Source organism: Ascaphus truei, chromosome 2 (genome assembly GCF_040206685.1).
Source record: "Ascaphus truei isolate aAscTru1 chromosome 2, aAscTru1.hap1, whole genome shotgun sequence".
Taxonomy (NCBI): domain Eukaryota; kingdom Metazoa; phylum Chordata; class Amphibia; order Anura; family Ascaphidae; genus Ascaphus; species Ascaphus truei.
Window position 1 is genome coordinate 380,572,232 of NC_134484.1, and position 22,609 is coordinate 380,594,840.

Sequence of the window (22,609 nt, forward strand, 5' to 3'; positions counted from 1 at the left end):
AGCCTGTGTCCTTTCGCAGAAGGTTCTAGAAGTCCTACCAAGTCTGCCCCAATCCTCTCAAAGGGAAATGACACCAAGGGTAGAGGAACCAAAGGGGCTGGTTTTTGTCCCTTTGGACTAGTTAGCTGGCACTCCGGACATGCCGCACATAACTTAGCAATATCACTATGCATCCCTGGCCAATAGAATCGGGATGAAATACGGTCCAATGTTTTATCCCTGCCTAGGTGACCACCCCAAGGGACAGTATGGGCTAGAGTGAACACAGATTTAACAAACGCCTTGGGAACCAATATCTGTCTGGTGACCTCCCCTGTTTGTGGCTGTCTATTCACCCTATACAGGATATCATTTGATCATTCAAAATGGGGGAATACTATCACCCCCTGTGCATTCAATATTTGCTCATCAATTTTTACCACCTTGTCATACTGTCTAGCAAGGACTGGGTCTTCCCTTTGCCTCTGGCGAAAATCAGGGAGGTATAGGTCTGGTAAATCTCCAGGGCCCATATCCCCCTCCCTCTGGCCATCCCCATCCATCACTTGTGACTTCTGGCTACTAGAATGGTCACCTTGAGACCCAGATTTCTGCAACCAGACCTGTTTGTCAGAGCGTCTTTGCTTCCGAGTCTTTGGAACCCGGTGTCTACTGGGAAAAAGGTCTGCCGAGAATGGGAACAGTTTGCCAGGGTTCTCCTGAGCCATAGAATAAGGCTCCTCGTGAGAGACTGGAGCCATTAGGTCCGAAAAGAAAGGCCAGTCCCGGCCGAGCACAACGGGGCAGGGAGCCAAGGAGTGACTCCTACTTCGAGGTAGGCCTCCTGACCTTTTACCTGTTGCCGGATTTGGGCCGTCGGATACCGTTTTCCCAGAGCTCGAATCTACAAGGGCCTGGACGTTTTTTCCCCCAACCTGGGCTGGAAGTAGCCAGGGCTTGTAATTTTCTCCAGTGAAGGCCGAGGCGATGGTCCTGCTGAATGAACAATCCATCTATGGACAGTCCACATGCCGGTGGCCTTGTTCTCCGCATGGAGAGGGTTCCAGCGCAGGAGGGGGCCGTGGATAGCGCTCCGCTGGACCAGATACTGGAGACCAGGCATCTGGTGGGTCCTGTGGGCGACGTCCTCGGAAGTTCCTCTCATTTGGCAACAAGCCGACATCAGGAAGGGGATAAGGGTCTCGGCGTTGCCCGGCGTTTTGACTTCTTCCTTGTTGCTCCTTTCGTGGCACTTGGTGGTTGCGCATGGAGGGGCCGTAGTTTCCCGTTGTTCCAATCTCCCTCTTTCGGTCTCCGCAAGTGCTGGTGAAGTTGGATCCGTCGGGTCCAGGGCACTCGTCTGATCTTCGGCCCCAAGGAAATTCTCAACGAGTCGGACCGCCAAAGCTATGGTTTCAGCAGCATGGCGTTTTACCCATGAGCTTGCGGAAGGGGGTATTATCTGTAGGAATTGTTCCAACACCACTTGCTCAAGAATTGCCTCCTTAGTGCGCTCCTCCGGTTGTATCCAGCGAGTACACAAGTCCAATAACCGCTGAGCAAGGACCGGGTCTCATCTTAGCGGTGTACTTCAGGTTCTGGAACTGCTGCTGGTAGGTCTCTGGGGTCAGACCTAAGCGATCCAGTATGGTGGCTTTTACTTGTTGGTAGTCCATTGCCTGATCTACTGGGAGGCCCTGATATGAGGCCTGGGGTTCTCCTATGAGGAGCGGGGCCAAAGCAGTTGCCCAGCGATCTGCAGTCCAGCCCTGAGCTTCGGCAACCCTATCAAATGTCAGTACAAAAGCCTATGGATCCTCGTTCGGAGCCATTTTCCTCAGGAGGACCGGGGGTTTGTTCGCAAGTTCTGGACTGGCAGACCCCTGGAATTGGGTCAGAAGCTTGGCCATCCGCTCATCCTGTGCTGCCTGCTGCTGGGTTAGGAGCTGGGTTTGCTGCTGCAATAGTAGTTGGGCCTGCTCCTGCATTAACAGTCCGTGCTGTTTGGTCTGCTCCTGCATTAACAGTCCCTGCTGTGTGGTCTGCTCGCACAGAAACTCTTTTTAAAATTCTTCCATTTTTCTCATTTTTGTGTGTGTGTGTGGCCCTTCAACTGCAGGGGCCTCTCAAAATCCCGGCACTTCTGACACCATATTTTGCAGGGTACATGCAACCACACACACGGGTTCTCTTGATAAGGCTTCTTTATTGAGCCTTAAAATATACAGCACACAAAAACAAAATAGCTTCTCTTCAGCATACAAAAACAAAATAGCTTCTCTTCAGCAGACAAAAACAAAATAGTTTCTCTTCAGCATAGAAAACAAGGCATCTTCTCTTCAGCATGCAGGACACAGACAGTTCATCCCACATGTACTTTGAAAAACAGACCTTATAGCAGTAATCTATTCAGTATTTCAGTCCTGTCTCCTGACCAGCTAGCTTACATGTCTGTACAGCCTGGGGGTTTTAAAAAACCTTGATTATGCAGGCTGAGGTCAGACTAATTAAGCAGCCCTTCTCAACTGAAACTTAACCTCGTCACTGCTGCACTGCAAGCCTAAACATAGGTTTGCCAGGCATATGGCTGGTGACGTTCATTCACCCTGTCACAATTGCATTATCACATTCAATATGAATAGGGTTGCACACTTAGAGAGCTAGTTAGTCTCTCTCTCTCTCTTTCTCTCTTTCTCTCTCTCTCTCTATATATATATATATATATATATATAGTGACAAACAAATTACTCCGGGGCTCCACCGTCTGTCCGGGACTGCTAGAACACAGTCTTTTGGGTAGGTTAAATGATGAGGCGTAACGTGCTGTTCCTTTAAACAGGCTACTGCCTGGTTTATTCAGTCCCAGGCACTGAGACTGCCACACTGAATACAAAAGCAAAACACAAGCAAAACAAAACCCTGCTCATCTGTGCAATAACTTAACCGAGGTTCACCCTGACTGGGGTTGGGGCGGCTTGCCGCTTCCAACAAACAAAAATAAGGAACTTTACAATTTGGGAAAGGAACAGAATGATTTAACCTGTTTGGGGAGAGGCTTTTCCCCTTTCTACTTCCAGCAGCATTCCTACCTCCAGTCTCCAGGGGAGAGGAACCAGGCAACCAGCTTTAAATACCTGATTTCTATCTAGCAGGAAAGGTGACAGAAATCAAGCAGCAGGCAAACTCTGGTCTGGATCCCTCATCCCTTAGTACCAGCAACTGCCAAACTGTGGGATGGAGTGCATCTATTCTGAGGCTGCCCTTTCTAGCCTAAACAGGGTAGAAGCTGTCCAGTATCCTGGGAGCCCTATATATGTAATTTATTACCATCCCCTGGTTTCTGTCACAATATATATACACACACATATATGTTGTAGGCATATCCATTTATCATATGACGCTATATTTTGTGCCTAGAGAGGTTTTCTTGCGAATGACCTTTTATTCTTGAATGCAGTGTGCATTATATTAGTAATTTTGTTCTGTTTACAATACCTCCAATTGTGTGTAAATCTGATCAGGCATTTTTTGTCCATAGCTTTCCAATAGGGCAATAGTCTGTTTAAGAGGTTCAAAGAGTTGATCAGTTTCCATCTGCCTGTCTCTCACAGCCAGGAGGTGCCCCATAACTCCAACGAGTGCATTATAATCCCCTTCAGGCACTTTACTCTGAAGACCTGCATCAGTCACCTTAATAAATTCTTCCAAGTCAGTCAGGCTATCCAAAAAAGAGAAGGGATAACATTTTAATAGCAGTATATATTTTCTAACATAGTAGATTAACTTTGAAAAAAAAAAAAAACCCATGTCTATTGCATTCAACCTTTGCTAAATTCTAAGTGGGTGAAATACACGTTATGTTTATGGTTATATTGAGTTTTAGGATATTTTTTTCCAGTTGGTACTTTTGTTATGATCATTGGTTGTTACAAATCCTGTGTTATATAAACCAATAAAAGTGCTGACAAAGACCACCATAGATTATTGTAACGGTAGTGATACATTTCACCAACATAAATTCCTCATAAAAGAGTATTTTTTTTTACCTCATAGGTTCTTTTTTCAGACATACAAGGAGTGATATGTTTTAATAGGTCAACGGCAAATGACGATCAGACTTGTAAGATTAGCTACAAACTACACGTGATAAACTCTCATGCTATGACATGAAAATTGTCTGCAAGTGGAGCTAGTTTACTGAAAGATAAATTCAGCACTTCCGATCTACTCTAAAATGCAAACATAATTCATAAAGAAAAAATTAGCTTCTGCTACAAATATATGTATACTGTGAACAATGCAGAATTAATCTGCTCCACCTATCACATTCTCGCTCCCCTTAATTCTTGTGTTTCTTCATCCAATGGCTCCATGCACCCCGTTAAGAGTTCTATTAATTGTATGACAACACATGTTGTTTATGTTCTTTCGTGTGCCTGTAACTTAAAGTATGTTGGACGTACTAAAGGTTCACTTCACGTTAGGTTTCTCGAACACAGGTGGGCAATTTTGAAAAAAGTACTCACACATAGTGTCCCCAGACACTTTTCAATGGCACGTGCTGGCAATCCCGCTAGTCTCAAAATTATGGGGATTGAATCTATCTCAGTTTCCAAACTAGGAGGGTATAGATTTCCGATGCTTTGCATTCAGGAATCCTATTGGATATACTATTTAGACGCACTTGCCCCTTTGGGTCTCAATCAGTGTATTGACAAAAGCATACTAGTCTAAAACACTCATCTTTTGCCACTGCTGTTTCCTTCTGTTTTCCAGCTCACATCAGTCCGTTAGTGACCCGTGTTCTTTCATTCATATATCTCTCCACAGTTCACTGTTTATTTCATTAATATAACACATTGGTTTTGCAATGTATATACCAATTTTTTCTCTTTCCAGTTTTTGGTTAGACGTGCCACATTTTTACATTAGCAATCACATCTGCTTTTGTAAAGTGCAAAGTCTTTATGTACTATATCAGGGGTACGCAAACTGGGGGCGGGAGATTTTTGTAGGGGGTGCGGTGGTTGCAGAGGCCCCGCGCTCTTCCCCACGGCATTTAAAATAAATACCGGGGGATCGTGTGAAGCCTCTTCAACCTATTACTTATCGAGATTCAGGCGGCTGTTGATGTGTCGCCATGGCAATGTGACGTAACATGAACCCGTGGTGTCATTTGAGGCCAGGAACTGAGGTAAGGCAGGCGCGAGCACCGGAGACAGCAAGCAGGGGTGCTCAGCTGCAAAAGTTTGTGCACCCCTGTACTATATGATGCTTAACATATGTGTCAAGTGTATATTAATCATTTGTTGCATTGCTGTTCAGTGTTATATTTATCCATCCATTAGTTACTTTGTTTGCTTTTAGTTACATTTTAAATTTATTTATGTCTTATTAGGCATGTTTTTCTAATATGTAAGTACTTTATTGTCATTTATTATAGTTATGTAATGAATGATGTAGCCTTTCCTGTATAACTAGCAACTGGGGTTAATACTGCTATTGCATACAACAGGATTGGTTCAAGTCACTGAAAAAAATCAGTTTGTATGGATTGTAGCTGAGGCACCTTATTGTTTACTCCGGTTGCCGGGCAACCGAGTGTAATTAAACCATTGGTTATTGCTAGCCAATCATCCTCTAAACAAGTCACCACGTGATGAAACGCGTCGGAATGCTGTGATGTCATTATGTAATTGGCGCTGCGCCAGGAGGAACGGAGGATCAGTGTGGAGTCTCCACCAGATTCCCCACACGCAGCAAAAAGAGAATACCTCTCTAAATCGTAGTTGGCAAGAAGGTGGTGAGAAGCTGCCGATATGTGGCGAAATGGCACTTAGAAAATAAAATGCATTTTTACTGTATCGGATTCATGCCGGGAGACTCCGAAGCTGATACATATTAATATCACCTCCGGAGAACCCCGGCATGAACCAGATGCATGAAAAATGCCTTTACAGGCAACTTCATTACCTTAGCTGCAAACCGCTAAGGCAATGAAGGTGTTAACCCCCAGTGTCATGCTTATTGTGGGTAGTGGGGGTGGTGAAGGTGGTATTTGGCCCTTGGTATGTGTTTAGGTCTTGCGGGGGGGGGTTGTGAATGGACGTAACCCCTTCATTACTTTAGCGGTTAATACCGCTATGGTAATGAAGGGGTAACCCCTCCCGCTACGCACCCGGTAGGCCTAAACATCCATCCTTAGGGCTACTACCCCCTTGACTCACCCCACTTCCCACAATAAACAAAAATAAACACAACAGCCCTACTACCAACTTCCTAGGCCACCAATAACCATTACAATTTGTAATAAACACCAATACACAACCCACCCCCTGTGCCCCCACATAAAACCATAATTCATTTTTTATACACAGGATTAATACCAGAGGCTGGCGGGGGCCCTGTGGTATTTTGTTGGCTACTGGTTTTAATTGATGTGTTGCTTAGTGGTTGTATTAATTAATTGTTGTGTTGGTTACTGCTTTTATTTATTAAATGTATTGTTTGGCTAGTGGTGTGATTTATTTAATTTAATGCATAGTGGTTTTATTTCTGTTATTGAATGCCTAGTGGTTTTATTTAGGTAATTCATTGGTTTGCTAGTGCTTTTAATTTTTGATTTGGGGGGTTTAGGTTCTTGTTGTATATGTTTGATTATTGTGTATTTTGGACATTCATAATTTTGTATTAGGGTGACCATTGACTGCTATAGTAGCTTATCATGCCCGTATTATATGGTATGATGTACTACTATAACAATCAATGGTTATAGGGTGGATATAGTGGGTCCGGGGTGGGTGGTTAGGCCTCCCATGTGAGAAGCGGGGAAGGTGGGTTTAGCCCTTAATTACTATAGTGGTTATTAACCGCTAAGGTGATTAAGGGGTTAGGAACCATTAGATTGTTTTTTTTATGTTTCTTTCTGGCAACGGAGGACATGGCCCTGCAGTATGCTGACGAGGAAGCCCTTCATAATGGCTGGGGTAACTAGAACGGTTTTATTTACTTTATTTATGCTGACTTGCTAATGTTTTGTTTAATAATGGGCAAATTATCTATTATCCATATCTGAATAATAGGTATTTTGCACATTACTGTCCTGTATGTGTTTGGGGGGGGGTGTATTTATTGAAATATAGGCCATTTTTACAACACGAATGGTACTGCAGGCCAGTGGGGACCCACCGGGATCACTCGAGGACCCCCGGACACCCACGGGGACCACCTGAGGTCGCCTGGACACCCACAAGGACCATATGAGGGGCCCCAGATACCCATGGGAACCACCCAATGGCAGCTAGATACCCGTGGGGACACCCATTGGCCTATGTTATCAATCGTTTGTTAAAATAAATAATGTTTTTATGTGGGGGCACAGGGGGTGGGTTGTTTATTGGTGCTTACTACATATTTTAATATAAATTTTAAGACTAGTGTAGATGAGCAGGTGGTCTCCGGAAAAGAACCTTGTTGATTTCATGTCCGGGGACGCCCTGCTTCCTGAGATACAGACCCTGTTCTGGGGTGCCGGTATCTCCTATGCATGTAAATGTCCCACGTCACATGACCAGGACATTTAAATGCATAGGAGATACTGGCACCCCATAACGGGGCCTGTATCTCAGGAGGCAGGGGGTCCCGGACCTGAAATCAATAGGGTTCTGCTCCAGAGACCCGCTGCTCACGTACACTAATAATAAAATTTAAATTCAAAATAATTAATTTCCACGAGATTTGCGCAGGGAGAGGGGCGATCTTCTCGTCAACGGCTACTTGTCATTTTTGAAAATTATGCTATCACTGGTATTCAGGGGCTTTCTGCATAACATGATAGCAACGCTGTCAAAAATGGCGATTTAAAAACCCTGGCGATTTTTCTATCTAACTTTATTGCATGAGGCCCATACACTGTATATATGAGCATATCTTCTCTGATTACCTGTTTTGTTTTGTTGTGTCTTGCTGAGCCCTCTAATTCAAAAGAACCAGTCAGAGAGCAGTATTAATATTTTTCTACTGTAAATGCAGCCCATCATTTCAACCCTCCTGAATTCCAGGATAATATTGTATGGCCTTCAATGCTCTTAATTTCTATGATTATTGGGGCATTCAGTGACATGGGTAATACTCAGACTCATGTACATCATGTTGATCTTTGTACAGTATCTTTTTTCCTCTGTCTAGGTAGTGCTAAATAAAATCTGTACTTGATTTCACCTGCATAGGCCTTCTATTTATACCCTAACAGACAACTGATGGCCTCATTGACATTTTGAAATCATAAAATCAAATTGTATCACCTGTCAATGACAAATCTGAGAAGGTGCTCCTTAAACATCCAACTCCACTTCTTTATGATGATTAGCAGACCCGTTTTAAAAGGTTTCATATCCACCCTAAACCAGTTTTCAAAGATTTTACAATCATCAGATGAATTAATCTGAATATAGAGATTTTCATAGATGTCAATCTGAAATACAAAATGCAGTTATTTTAAACATGTTTCTCTTTTCACATAATTGATACAGAACTACATAATGTTTCCACTTGCCTGGTCTCTTAACTGTTCAGCAGTAGGAGGGCATTCTGGAACTCCGTCATCAGTGTGTGCTTCAATTTCTTCCGAGGTTAACACGTGTCCATAGAGTAGGAACTGCCTCATAAACTCCAATCTGTCATCTGTCCACAAATTGGAATAGGAGTTAAAAGTACTCCTATAATCTATAGCTTTGTTGATAACAGTTGTTACTCTTTGCATAATTTCCTGTCGGGTTTCCGATAGGTCTATCATCTCATCCATATCATTCTGGAAAATATAAATAACAGCACAATTAGTTCCTGCACCTATTCTAAGGGAATTATTTCTAACTATAAAAATGACAGGAAGTTGCATGTGGGATATCAAGGTATGAACACTACATAATATTTAGAATACAGAAAAGTACTATGGCAGTACTATGCATTAAGTAGCCCTCAGATCTTTAAGGCAGCCACTTCCCTGTAATCAATCTGAAAGTGCATGGACAAACTTTCTTAATTTTAATAAAATCACATTCTGGATCTATTCACTAGTTTATTGTATATTATCTGCATGCTGCATATATACCATATTCAGGTATGGGTGCATCTAAACTAAAATGCTGAAGGATGATAGAAGATGAATGTCCTGGTCTTCCAGTGTCTTCTACTCATTTAAAACGTTCAGTTTAAAAAACAAAAAAACAAGACACAGAGTCTCACAGACATCGAAGGAGACTGTAAAATACAGTACAGGCATACCCCCCATTAACGTACGCAATAGGACCGGAGCGTGTCTGTAAAGCGAAAATGTACTTAAAGTGAAGCACTCCCTTTTCTCCACTTCTCGATGCATGTACTGTACTGTATCATCATATACGTGCATAACTGATGTAAATAACGCATGTGTAACAGGCTCTATAGTCTCCCCGCTTGCGCACAGCTTCGGTACAGGCAGGGAGCTGGTGTTGCTGTTCAGGACGTGCTGACAGGCGCATGCGCGAGCTGCCGTTTGCTTATTGGACGATATGTCCTTACTCGCGAGTGTACTTAAAGTGAGTGTCCTTAAACCGGGGTATGCCTGTACACAGTATCTTGGGTGCTAAAATGATTTTAGGATTATGAGTATCTAGAATATGTATTTTCTAACACCCTGTATTGTGACACCTTGCATTGATTTCCCCCCTCTTGAGTAAGTTGTATGGAAGGGCAGAAATAGTTCGGGGAAGAACTAAGTAATGCTCAGATAATGGTAGATAATAAGAACTAGTGTTATTGTGTTGTCATATTTAAACCAACATGTCTGCGCTGACATAAACCTAGTCTGCTTCATAAACTTGTGCTAAATGTGTCTATGTAGCAGATGTTAAAGATCAATTAACTGAAAAGTACTGTATGTTTCATTTGCTTTTGTAGAGCAAGTGTAGCGTTCTGTATGTGTTTGTATAAATGTATTCAAGCCACAGGGATTTATTTATCCAGACTCTTAACACAATATGGTGTGTGAGTCATTAACTATTCTTTCACCAATTACATACTCCTCCTAACAATTCATTTCTTTATTGTCCTCAATTAGTTTCTCATCTCCCCTCAATTAATTTCTCCCCTGTTCACAATTCTTCCTCCACTGCCTTCACTTCATTCCTCCTCTACACTCAGCTCACTTTGCTTTTACTTACATTTATTATTTTTCTGTGAATCCAATTAATTCCTGCGCAAAAGCTGTGTTATATTGTACATACTGTTTTTTTCTAAAGCCCCGTGTTTAATGGATTTTCAACGTATAGTTACATTTCTTAAAATATATCTCTCTGGTTTAAATATTTGCTGGGTGCACTAAAGGCATCTTTTGATATAGGACACAGCATTTTCTGGACCTACCTCTGTACTTATTAAAAACATGAAAAATACATATTTTTCAGTTTTAGAAATAATTGTGTGCTCATTTGTATGTCATTTCCCAGAATCCCTAGCTGCAATAGAAGAATTGTATGCTAAGAGATAATGGTGAAAAGCAGGGCTGCAGACCTCTCTGAATGTGCTCACAGGCAATATTTTTATTAACAGAACTAATTAACAAATAGTTTTTTAAAAAGGTCTACATATTCATAAAGTTCTACTTCAGAAAGTCCATTTTTTAAAAATATTATACTGTACCATATTTACTATGCTTACAATTTCATTACTATATGTGGAAGAACATAGAGGTCTGCATAAACCACACCTATTTTGTAGAATTGTGACACATTTAAAAGTGACAGTATTAGCCACTACGTGTAAGAAATAGGTATCACATACTTAGAAGGACAGAGACACAAAGGGCCATATTTAGTAGGCGACAGTAAGCTTTAAGGCAGCGGTGCGCAAACAGGGGGGCGCGACCTCCAGGGGGGGCGCAAGACTGTCTGCGGGGGGGGGGGGTTCACAGAGGCCCCGCACGCTTCCCGAAGGCACTTAAATTAAGTGCCGGGGGAGCTGCAGGGCCTCTGTAAACCTTTACATACCTTGGCTCCAGATGCGTTGCCATGGCAACGCGGCATCGGGGTCATGTGACGTCACGTTGCCTCATGACGCCGGAGCCGAGGTAAGTCGGGGTGAGGGGGGGCGTGGGGGTGAGGTGACCCCTGGCAGGAGGGCGTAGGGAAAAATGTTTGCACCCCCCGGCTTTAATGTACCCAACTGCCTATTAAAATTGAAAAGGGCCGATTAAGTAAATATGTTGGCAAAGTGTTGGGCTACGGTGTGCGAAAAATAGATACCATTTGTAAATTGATGTTCACAAACCCAAGTGGCATTTAAAGTGTTTTTTCTTTTTGTCTTGACAAAAGGCAAACATATCAGTTTTTCCCAGAGCTCATAAAATACACACAAAGAATGACTGAAAATAAAAAAAATCTATATAGAATTAAGTGTATTGCTATAGATTTGCAAACATTGCACACGTACATTACTTTGCTTAAGAATACAATTATAAAGCACTGTAGAAATGCTTCTTTATCTTATTAGAAGTATTAAAAAATAAAAGTATATGTTTACCTGATAATTGTCTGCTTCAAAATGTTTTGCAATTCTTTTGATTTGCCCAGACATTTTAAAAATGTCACCTAAAAGCTCGTCCATGAGGTCATACCATCCATCTCCTTCTTCTCTCTGTAACGAGGGTTTGAATACAATTTCTGCAGCATTAAGAACCATTTGTGCTTCAAACAACGGAGACGGTTTTAACTTTTCATCTGTGTTCTCCATAAAAAAGTCCAGGGAATGCAAAATTGTATTAAAGAAGCCGTCCACTACAATGTCGTCAATGTACTCCACGTACATTTTCCAGGGGTCTTGGAAAGGATCAGCCTTCAGGAGTTTCATGTTTTCCTAAAGAAACAATAATTTATTTTGTAATGAAAATTCTACACCACTCTAGGACACATGAAGTCAAGTATATTAAGACATCATGACAAAGTGTGCAGTTTTCAAGTATTCTGTCTAAACTACAGATGAATAGCGCTTGCAGAAGACTATACCTGCTGCCTTTTTAAGTAAGAAAAGGTTGTGCTTGGGATATTTTACATGCTATGCTTTATCTTTGATGTAGCGCATCTGCAGCATAAAGAGTAGCTCTACATCGCTATAATCTGTTATTCTTTTTATACTATACTCTGCCTGGCTAACTACAAGTACCACCATAAAATGTTTTCTAAAAAAGCAAAGATCTACAGACCTACACAAAGAATTTCATTTTAAGAGGGGACCTGCAGTGATCTAGAGGGGAGCTCTTTCAGAAAAAAATATATCAATGTTTCCAGTATTTCAGATCATCTCATTTTTTTTTTTTTTTTTTAAAGATGGTAGTGTCCAACAGTATATTTACCCAATATTACTATACTGTATAACTAAGTGACTCACTTTGGTCTTATGTGGGACTGCCTTTTTAATACTTAGACATAATCTCAAACTCACTACTTTATCATCAGAGTAATGCTAAAATGTGCTTGTAGAAATACTTATTTTCCTCCTATATGTCTAAGGGACTTAATATGTATCAAGAGAGAGAGTGGTGATAATCCTGAGGTACAAATCTGCACCACATGTATCAAAGGAAAAAATCTAATCAAAGATATACGATTTGTTTTCTTTAATACAACTAGAGTACTTTGTTTGCCCCAGAATTGCACCAATCATATCTTTAAAATGCCCCTATATCTGCTTAAAAACATAAAAGTATTGTACCTCTACAAGGCTATGGATTTTATTTCCGTCTTCTTGAATTAATCTGCATTTCTTAATGACTCTATCACTTTTGTCTTCCAGATTAATCAAGGTTTCCTTTCTGTTGTCTTTTCTTGAATACAAAGCCTGTTCTGCCCAAGTCTTCATGATCTGTTGGATTTCCACTATGTTATTCTTTGATTGTTGAACTCTCTTTTCCAGGTCATGCACTATGGACTTAACTTTAACAATATAATCCCAGCAGTTCTCCTCCTTCCATGTATAAATACCCTCTGCGTCTCTGAGTTGTTCATTAACGACCTTCATGTCATCTTCAATCAAGGGATATTCTACTTCCAGAACTGTCTGTTTCAGTTTATTGTACCACTGAACTATGAGTTCCAGGCTTCCTATATACTATATGGATATCAAACAAAGAACAGAAAGCATTACAAACCATTGGAAATCCCAAACTCCTCATTTGTTCTATTTATTCTCCCTGTCCAAAGTTTGTATTTGCAATTCATATAGGTATGTGGTTCACCTCAGCCAATGCAGTATACCTGTCCAATGGAGCAGCATGCATATTAAGTTTTTATCCTTTTAAAAATGAGGGTTTACTAGGAGATTGATTTAAATTACTTTCAACAATGATAAGTGCAGAGAATCATAGTCATGTGTTTCTCTGATTGCATGCACTACACTCACTAACACATTCCATGTGAAGTGTACCACAATGTAAGACACATGTAATATCACTTATATATATATTTGTGATGAAACAGATTCTAACTGCTAAGCAGCTGAGGAAAAACAACTGAGACTTCAAGACAGAAAAATAAAACACAGAAACAAAGCAAATCAAAATCCTATTTCCTATTCATGTAGACATACTGTAAATGCTTATCCATTCAATTAAAATGAATACTCTCTATTGCCCCGTAACAATATCATTCAATTAAGTTACTGTAGACTTGAGATGATAAATAGCTTATACAATGCATCAGCAAACAAATGGTTAATATATATATTATATATATTATGTACACATGCAATAATTACAAATCCTGATAATAAATATACTGTAAACATAAATTATTAAAAAGATCATAATACCACTTAAACTATAACAATATTGACTTAAATATACAAACCTTTTGTAAGATCTCCCGCTTTTCAAATATGGCTAAAGCCGCTTTAGGAATATCTATATGACTTAATATCTGCAGATATTTTACTTCTCGTAACACAGCTATTAGCTGAAAAATACATAAACAGATGAATCATTACACCTATCCCATATTTTTATATTATATAATATACTAAAAAGAATTAGCTCGGTTACTTTTATGCCCGAATACTTTTATATATTTTAAATATATTTACCTGTATATACAGAACTACACTATTTAATAAAAACTGTTCTTTTATATATATATATATATATATATATAATATATATATATATATATATATATATATATAGCACGCTCACTACCACTTCAGACTTCTAGCACTAGACTGCTTCCTTAAAATCATTGAATCTTTCTGTCAGATATTACAATAAGTAATCCGAAAATGTCCTGTCTTTAGGTTTCCCTTGGGCTGTAGCTAATAGGATTGTGTCAAGAATTCACAACCCTAAATGTCTGCAGCACCTTGGACAGTGATCAGGACCCAATCCCAAACTACTATCTCCAGAACCTTGGAGAGCTGCCTCCTGTTCATATGCTGTGCCAGCAGTTTCATGATTGGTCAGAGGGTGTGGTTTCCTGATTTAAAGTCTGGTTGCAATTTCCGTAAACAGGCAGTTCAACAGTGATTCTTGGTTTGTGCAGATCTGCAGGGCACCCCGCCTTGCCTCAAAGCTCAGCTTCTGCAACATGTCTAATCTTCCTGTGTAAACTTTATATTGCCCATGTACAACTCCTGCTTCAGTTCTTATATGATAAGAGCTGTCTTAAAGTAGCAGCTACTGCTTCGGACCATAGAGGTGCTTTTGAGTAGCTTCAATACTTACCACTAAGGCCTCCACGGCTCATGTGCTTCCTACAGATTATTAAAAATAATCACCTTTTCCATGTAGATTTTTTTTACAGAATTTGAACCTGAGCTGTGCTGTTTTTAGCTCCATGGACATCCAATTTCTGAGATTGTTACTAGTTTAGTTGCCGCCTGTTCTTTCCTGGAATTTCAAAGATGGCACACACAGTCATCCAATAGGAAACCGCAATGTCAACCCTTCAATGGCGTTGAAGCTTCCTATTTGACAGCAGGACCTGCAGTATTTGGCATCCATCTTGATTTCCTAGATCAAAGATGAAATACCAGCAACTAAACTAGTAAGTATCTTGCAAATTCTGTAAAAAAAAAAAAACAATATGGATTACAAATAAAAATTGAATAAGGGGATTGCTACTTTAAACTACTCATCATTAGTGTGTGTGTATTTGTCTGGAGTATGAATGTATGTTTTATGTGTAAAGTCATAATTTGCTATATACAGTATACACACCTTTTATATTATGTACATTATGTAGATGGAGGCACTGTCACCGTGAGTACGAATCAGTTATTAGCCCAGAAGCCTGTTCTGACATCCCCTACCACCATGTGGTAGACTCAGATCTACTGTGAGCCAGCAGGTATGCACCACCACACTCCATGTAGCAGCAAAATCTCCCAGAGGGTGGGGGGGAATATGTGTTACACTGTATTCTTACTTGCTTCCTTACACCCTCCGCCCTGAGCGGGGCAATGTTGTAGTCTGGGGGGCTATGTGGTAGTCAGGGGGAAGAAGCAGTGAAGAATGGCTCTCTCTCCCTATGTGGCTCTCTCTCTCCCTATGTAGCTCTCAGTTGATGTGCTGCGAGCCCTCCCGCTTCCCCCCCGCATCCACCACCCATCCCGACCGGGACCACGTGGCAACCCGGGGAGGGGGGGAAGCAACGGGACCACCCTCTACCCCCCCGAGCAGGCCTGCAAGGCAACCAGGGATGGGAGGGGAAACATCACGGGGGAAGCCCGAGGGAAGATTTGTTCCCGCCCTTCACCATCCATCTCCCCATCTCCGCCAACACCCACCGCCCACCCCGAGCAGGCCAGCCAAGAACCAGGGGTGGGAGGGGGAAGCACCAGGTGACCCTGGGTGAAGTAGGGAAGACTGCACCACCGTACATAGGATATACTCATCTTTCCACTATATCTCTATAAGTAAATTAATAATATGAGTAGAATCCTTCAAATGTGACGGTAGATCTATCACATACCCTTGAAGAAATGTATCAATATATATTCGGATGGGTGTTTCCTCCCTATACACAGTCATAGATCATAATAAAGACTGTGAAGCGATTAGGAGGATCCTTATGGACAAACAAAATTGGATTTGGTTCAAGTTCATTTCATTTTTGACAGTATTAATTACATTTTAACTCACAATTACTTTTGGTTTAATAGTCATTTTTATTCGAGGTTGTGTGGAACTAGGTTTGCGCCAAAGTTTTGCGAACCTCTTTATTGGAGTTTGGGAGGAGGATGTTATATATCATCACAATCAGTATAGTGCAAACCTGGTCCTAGGGCGTCGCTAAATAGACGATATTATTCTTATTTGAATTTTTGTATTATTTATATAATAATGATCGGAATATTAAATGCATTGAAAACCACAGTACAGTTTTGATTCCATTCTTGGATTTAGTTATATATATACTGTGTATATACACACACACACACACATATATATATATATATATATATATATATATATATATATCTCTAGAAGCGTAAGAAATATATACTAAAACTCACTTCAAGAGTGTAGACTGCCACCATAAAATTGGCTTAAAAATGTTCCATATGGCCAATTTAGGCGTATTCAGAGAAATTGTTCAGAGATCCACCCATTTCAGGAACTAGCACAAGTTTTAGAAGATGGGTTTCTAGAGAAAAAATATAAACCTCTACAAATTAAAGAAGCTAGGAATAAGGCATCTAATTTAGACTGTGAAAGTTTGTTAGGTATTCCCAAAAAAAGGGAGTTGAAATCAAACTTTATTCCATTTATAACACAGTACAATAGAGAGTCCTATCAAATACAAAAAATAATATGCAAACACAGGCATGTTTTGAAACAGGATGATGTCCTAAAAGACTATTTACCAGAATTACCAGTAAAGAATTAGTCTTTACAAAAGCAAGAAACCTTAAAGATAATTTGGTATCAAGTGCTTTAAAAAAAAACAATTGATGACACAAGATGGAATTTGGTTACCAAATAAACCGAATGGATTTTTTAGTGCAAAGCTTGCTAATTTGGGGTAAAGAAGACTGATTCTTTTATTTCAAATGTAACAAAAGTCACATCTAAAATTAAGAGCTTTATAAATTGTAAAAGGTCTTTTGTAGTATATGTCCTTATCTGCCCCTGTGGATATCAGTATGTGGTCCATACTATTCGCCCCCTCAGATTCAGAATTTTGGAACATATACGTAATATCAGTCTAGGATTAGAAACCCATAATGTATCTTTCTATTTTTAAAAATGTTATCATTATGATCTCTCCGGTCCAAAATATATGGGAATAGAACGGCTGCCTGCCCACTGGAGGGGTGAGAATAGGACAGTAGCTTTATCCAAACGAGAATCCTTTTGGATTTATTGTTTAAATACTCTGCAACCTAAAGGCCTAAAGGTCGATTTCGACATAAATGCCTTTTTAGTTTAAATGCTATCGAATCATTAGCCATTTTTTTGCAAAAATGTTGTCCTTTGCTATCATTACATTGTAATTTTATATTGATTATTGATAAGTTTTAGATTTGATTTAACTCACTTTGATTAGTTTCTTTTTCTTTTCTTTTTATATTTTATAAAATACAAATTTCTATGGTAAGCATTATTTATGCTCTTAATTAATTTAAAATCATTTTCACAATAATATTATTTGTCTAAATGTAGTGATGAAAGTGGGTTTTATTAATATGTATTAAAGTATATAAAAAAACTTTTTTAGATGTAACATCTAATTTGTTTTAACACATTTATCTTCCTTTGTGTTTTAGATGTTACTGTTTATTTATTATTGTGTACACATTGTTGTAAAAGTGAATATTTATTTAGTAATGCACCAACTATTTATGATTGGTTTATATAGCAATATTTGGTTATGGAGTCCTGTGTACGGATAGTTATGTTTCCATTGGTGGTGCAGTAGCAGTGAGAGCTGCTGGTATTGTCCAATAGAGCAGCGTGCTCATCGGCAGGTCAGGGGCAAGTGAGAGTTGCCATGACAACTCATGTAAACAAGTAGTGTTGCTGCAATATGATTGCCGTGGGATCACGTTGTGACGTCAGCAACATAGGAAAACGCTGTGATGTCAGGGACGCAAGTACGTGATGATGCAACAGACGCCGGAGAACACCATGATGTCAGTGATGACGCGACACATTGGATGGTGGCGGGACATTTAAAAGGGAGGGGAACCCATATTATGATAGAGTAGTCCTTGAGGAAGTTCGAAACGCGTAGGGCAGAGTCTTGCCGAGAATTGGTTCCAGATATTCAGCCATGTGATTCCATCTACTGCTTAGCGGCCATTTAGCAGTTTAAAGGACTGTTTGGGAGTGCTATTGTCCAGTTCCAGTGCTTTGACCCAGGGTGGTCTGAATGCTCACCGGAAAGACACTTATGTAAGTGCATTACTTTGTGTTTTATATTTATTAAAGCAATCTTCACTATATTTGCTTTGTCTCCTTTATTTGGGAATCCCCTCCCTCTCTTCTCCTCTACTGACCCTATGGAAATTCGTTTCTGGATGTATGAAGAGCATATTTAGATATTCTTCTGAGTTGGTCACTCTATATAACCACCCTGCCTGATTGTCACGTGGAGCACGTGAAACATTCACAGATTTATCTGATTATGATTCAGATTGCGTATACTGTGTTGCACTATTGTTGTTGTCTATCTTTTTTAGGTCCCTGGATGACATTTGTGTCCTGATTTTTCTGCCAATACTCTGTCTGGACTGGGTTTGAGTCTTGTTTGGGAGCTGCACTTTCTACCAAGGAGAGTATTTTTGATTAATCACCATTCACACTGAACTTTATTTATGTTCACTTAATACTTTGCACATTTAAGTAGTGCTATTTGCGCTTGCACCTTTTTCTTCATTTATTAGGCAGCGGAAGTTTCCCTTTAAATATTTTCTTGTTTCTTCCAAATACGCGCCATCCCATCTTCATTCTCCTGTTGATTTCATTGAAAAGCTTCCCAACTGTTATTTGCCGGCCAAGGCTGTCCCTAAATCCTTATCTCACTGCCTCAAAGTGGCAAGAATCTGGTAACAGGTGTTAAAGAAGACACAAAGTGTCACTTGTGCTGAAAGAATCAACCATACTATGAAAGCTTGAACAATATACCCGGCAAAAGTCCGAAAGGTACTTGCCAACATGTAAATGAGGCAGTCATGGCAAATAGGGCTACAACTCCCAAATATGGAATACACCAAATATCAATGGGCCTCTTTTTCTAGAGGCCAGATTGTCTCTGGACTTGACAGCATTTAGGGTGCTTAGAATCCCCAAAAGTTAAGCAACAGCTGTCATTCAAACATTAATCTACTGTAGCTACCTACAACTGCCGGACTCTCTCAAGTAAGGCAGCAGTGTAAGAACGGGAAGACAAGCTTGGTAAGATTAAACAGGATATTGTTGGCCTTCGTGAAGTAAGAAGAAAAGATGAAGGCCTCATTGAGCTCGAAAGCAGACACCTATTATATTGCATATGTACAGAAAATGGAAAAATGAGTGGAGTACGATTCATTGTTAACAAGAGATGCATTTGAAAGAGCAGCATGAGTAGTAATTTAGTTGACAAAGAGATACAGGCTTCAAATTATTCCAATGTAGTAGGAGACTTCTACTATGAAAGAAACCAACTTAATCTCAAGATAATTATGGGAGCTTTCAATGCAAAGATTGGTGCCCAACAGAAAAACGAAGCATCAGTTGGTAAGTATTATTACAGCAACAGGAATGGTCATCAAGATAGATTGGTAAAATTTGCAGAACGCGAAAACTTCTACATCATGAATTAAATTAATACATTTAATCAAGACGTATGGACATGGAGTGGACCCAATGGAATCAAGAATGAAAATGACCATATCCAACCTAACAAGAAACATGTAATTTAAGACTTCACAGTTCATAACCGGTTTGACCCAAAGAGTGATCACCGATTTGGTTTGCTGAAAATTACATATAAATTCAAAGATAGAAAGAAGAAAAATGAAAGAAGACCAAAACAATAAAGATGGGTGAAACTGTCCAAATCTGTTTCGCGGATTTTCACAAATTTGCCATTCAAAATCCATTCTGCAGTGTATAATCCGCCGATGGATTGTTACAGTTTAAATCCGCACAGATTTATCCAAAACCACCATTGGACACAATTGACTAGTAGATTTTAACAATTCCTCCTCGGATTCCGCAATCCGCTGACGGATTTTAAGATTCCAATTGGCAGATTCAGCATTCCCCATACGGATTACTGAATCCATGGAGTGGATTATTAAAATCCACCAGGATTGCGGAATCCGCAAATGGGTTGAAGGTGTTAAAAAAATCTGCAAAAGGCAAATCACCATTTTTGAGACTAATCCGCATTAATCCGCAGACCAAAGAAACCGGCCAATCCGAGGTGGATCAAAATCCGCAAAACAAATTTGCCCATCTCTACAAAACAAGGAACCTCAAGAAATCTGGTTTGATAGAGATTCCATTACTCTAGTACACAATCCTGACAAATTCAAGGGCTGCTGCTAGAATAGTATTATAACCATTGTACACAGTCAGTGTGATTATGATTTAGAGACATGGGATACCTGGCTTGTTCATGGGAATGACATTTATGATATTTAGTGCCAAAAAAGGACCATACAGGTCTGATTTCTGGACATTATTTAAATACATTAAAGTAAACTAATACCTTTGCGTCAAAATTCACACTCAGAAGACCATTTTCAGGGTTGCGTTTGATAAGTGGCATGTCCAGATTAAACTCACAGACTTCATCCACTTCAGAAATCCATTTCTCATATGCAAGATCTTCATATTGGTCTAATAATGTCATCATCTCCATATATTTTTGATAAACAGATGCAGCATCCCGACCTTCCATGCTTCTATAGGGAATATTTAAAGTTAAGTAAAACAAGGTTTGATTCATTTTGGAATAATTATAATTATCATGTACAATCTATCTAGCATGTCCCTAAATTATCATTGCTTATAAATATATTTCTCTTTTCTTTTTCTTTCATTTTGTTTGGAGTAGTGTCTGCAAGTCAAATTAATAATTAAATGCCAAAGATGTCAAAGATGCCAAAGCATGACAATGTCTATAATCATATTACATCTGGGAAGCAAATAACAGATAACTGAAAACAAGGATAGAACAACAAGGTTAAATGGTCCTTCAATTCTGGGTAACAGCATCCACTTATTCAGTCCAACACAGTTTTATTTGACTCGTTAAAAAAACTTGCCCAAAAACCTTAATTCAGGGCTGCAGGAATCTGGGAAATAAATCTATGAATCAGACTGGTGATGAAAATACCAATAGAAAAAAAGATGTACAGTAGTACTGTATTGTGGTAACATCACTACCTTTGACCTGGGTGAACCCGTTGTAGATGCCACTGTCAGCTTTTTGTGACCTTTGAAGAATGACTTTAGGGTTGACTCTATATGTGCCGAAGTGGCTGATCGAAACCTTGGTGCATATGCAGTAGAATCAGTCCCCTTATCTCCCTGGGCTTGAACTAGAAGGGTTAAGTGAGTGGTACTTTTGAGGGCTTATTTCAAGATCACTTCTCAGTATACAAAAAGTAGAGCAGCGGTGCAGTTCCAAATGTAACACCTCAACTCTAGTCCTCAAGATCCCCAACAGGTCAAGTTTAAGAGTATACAAAAAAGTTGGAGAGCAGAGAAGAAGAAAATTAGGTGTTAAACAATCGTCACTTTATTTGTTAGTACACTGTATAATAAAACTTACAATAGGGTATAACTGTGTGCACGATGGGGCTCCCACGTTCATCCGTAGTTAGCGTCGTCACTACCCCTGCCCGGACCGTTCTCTCCTACTGCGGATCCCCGCAGAGTTCCTGAACCAGAACCGGAAGTCTACCCACTAGAGATTGGTGGGGGGGCTCTCAACGGCATTAGCAATAGCAATAGCTGGCGGGGGTGACGTTAGAAACCAGGAGACGGGTACCCCTATCGTGCAGGTATTACACTCCTGGATAGACGTGTAACCCAAACTATTGAGCAACCCCTCAACGTGTTTCGCGCAACTAGCGCTTCATCAGGAGGTATTGGGGCATACCAGGAGGCGGCCTTATATAAGACACCACCCCCTGATTGCCCCTAACACAAAAAACATGTGTAAACTTGCTACAGATATTTTCTAATGGTTTTGTGACAAATGACATACAAAAACATATAACAAACTCAAAAAATTCCTATATAGCACTTAAGTGGTATAAAAAATGCCAAACGTAATGTTGAACTAGGTAAAAAAGTACATAATCTGGCATTACATTTTTTTGGAGTATCACAATGGGGAAACAAAAGGTTTACGTTTTAGAGGCCTGGAAATTATATAAAGAGACATTAGGAAGGGCAATAGGGAATTAAAGTTACTCCATAGAGAACAATATTGGATCTATACATTAAAAAGCAAAATACCTGGTGGCCTAAATGAAATGATAGAACTTAACCCCTTCCTCAGATGACGTTTTCAGATTTTTAACTCAAACACTGTAAATTGATTCATTTGTAGTATAGGTAAAAAGTAAACAGTTTTAATATGGTAATAATGAGATGTTTTGGTAATTT

At 39.8% G+C, this 22,609-nt stretch overlaps 1 protein-coding gene across 1 annotated transcript in view; it reads right to left on the reverse strand.

The window, feature by feature from the left end:
- The window catches only part of DNAH11 (dynein axonemal heavy chain 11), a 323,392-nt gene that overhangs the window by 260,703 nt on the left and 40,080 nt on the right, over nucleotides 1-22,609 (reverse strand). Inside the window, exons 13-19 of the mRNA XM_075587148.1 lie at nucleotides 20,700-20,895; nucleotides 13,857-13,961; nucleotides 12,724-13,119; nucleotides 11,536-11,868; nucleotides 8,534-8,788; nucleotides 8,283-8,452; nucleotides 3,475-3,697 (exon numbers count right to left, since the gene is read on the reverse strand). Coding sequence (XP_075443263.1) covers nucleotides 3,475-3,697; nucleotides 8,283-8,452; nucleotides 8,534-8,788; nucleotides 11,536-11,868; nucleotides 12,724-13,119; nucleotides 13,857-13,961; nucleotides 20,700-20,895 — 1,678 coding nt within the window. The remainder of the gene's footprint in view (nucleotides 1-3,474; nucleotides 3,698-8,282; nucleotides 8,453-8,533; nucleotides 8,789-11,535; nucleotides 11,869-12,723; nucleotides 13,120-13,856; nucleotides 13,962-20,699; nucleotides 20,896-22,609) is intronic.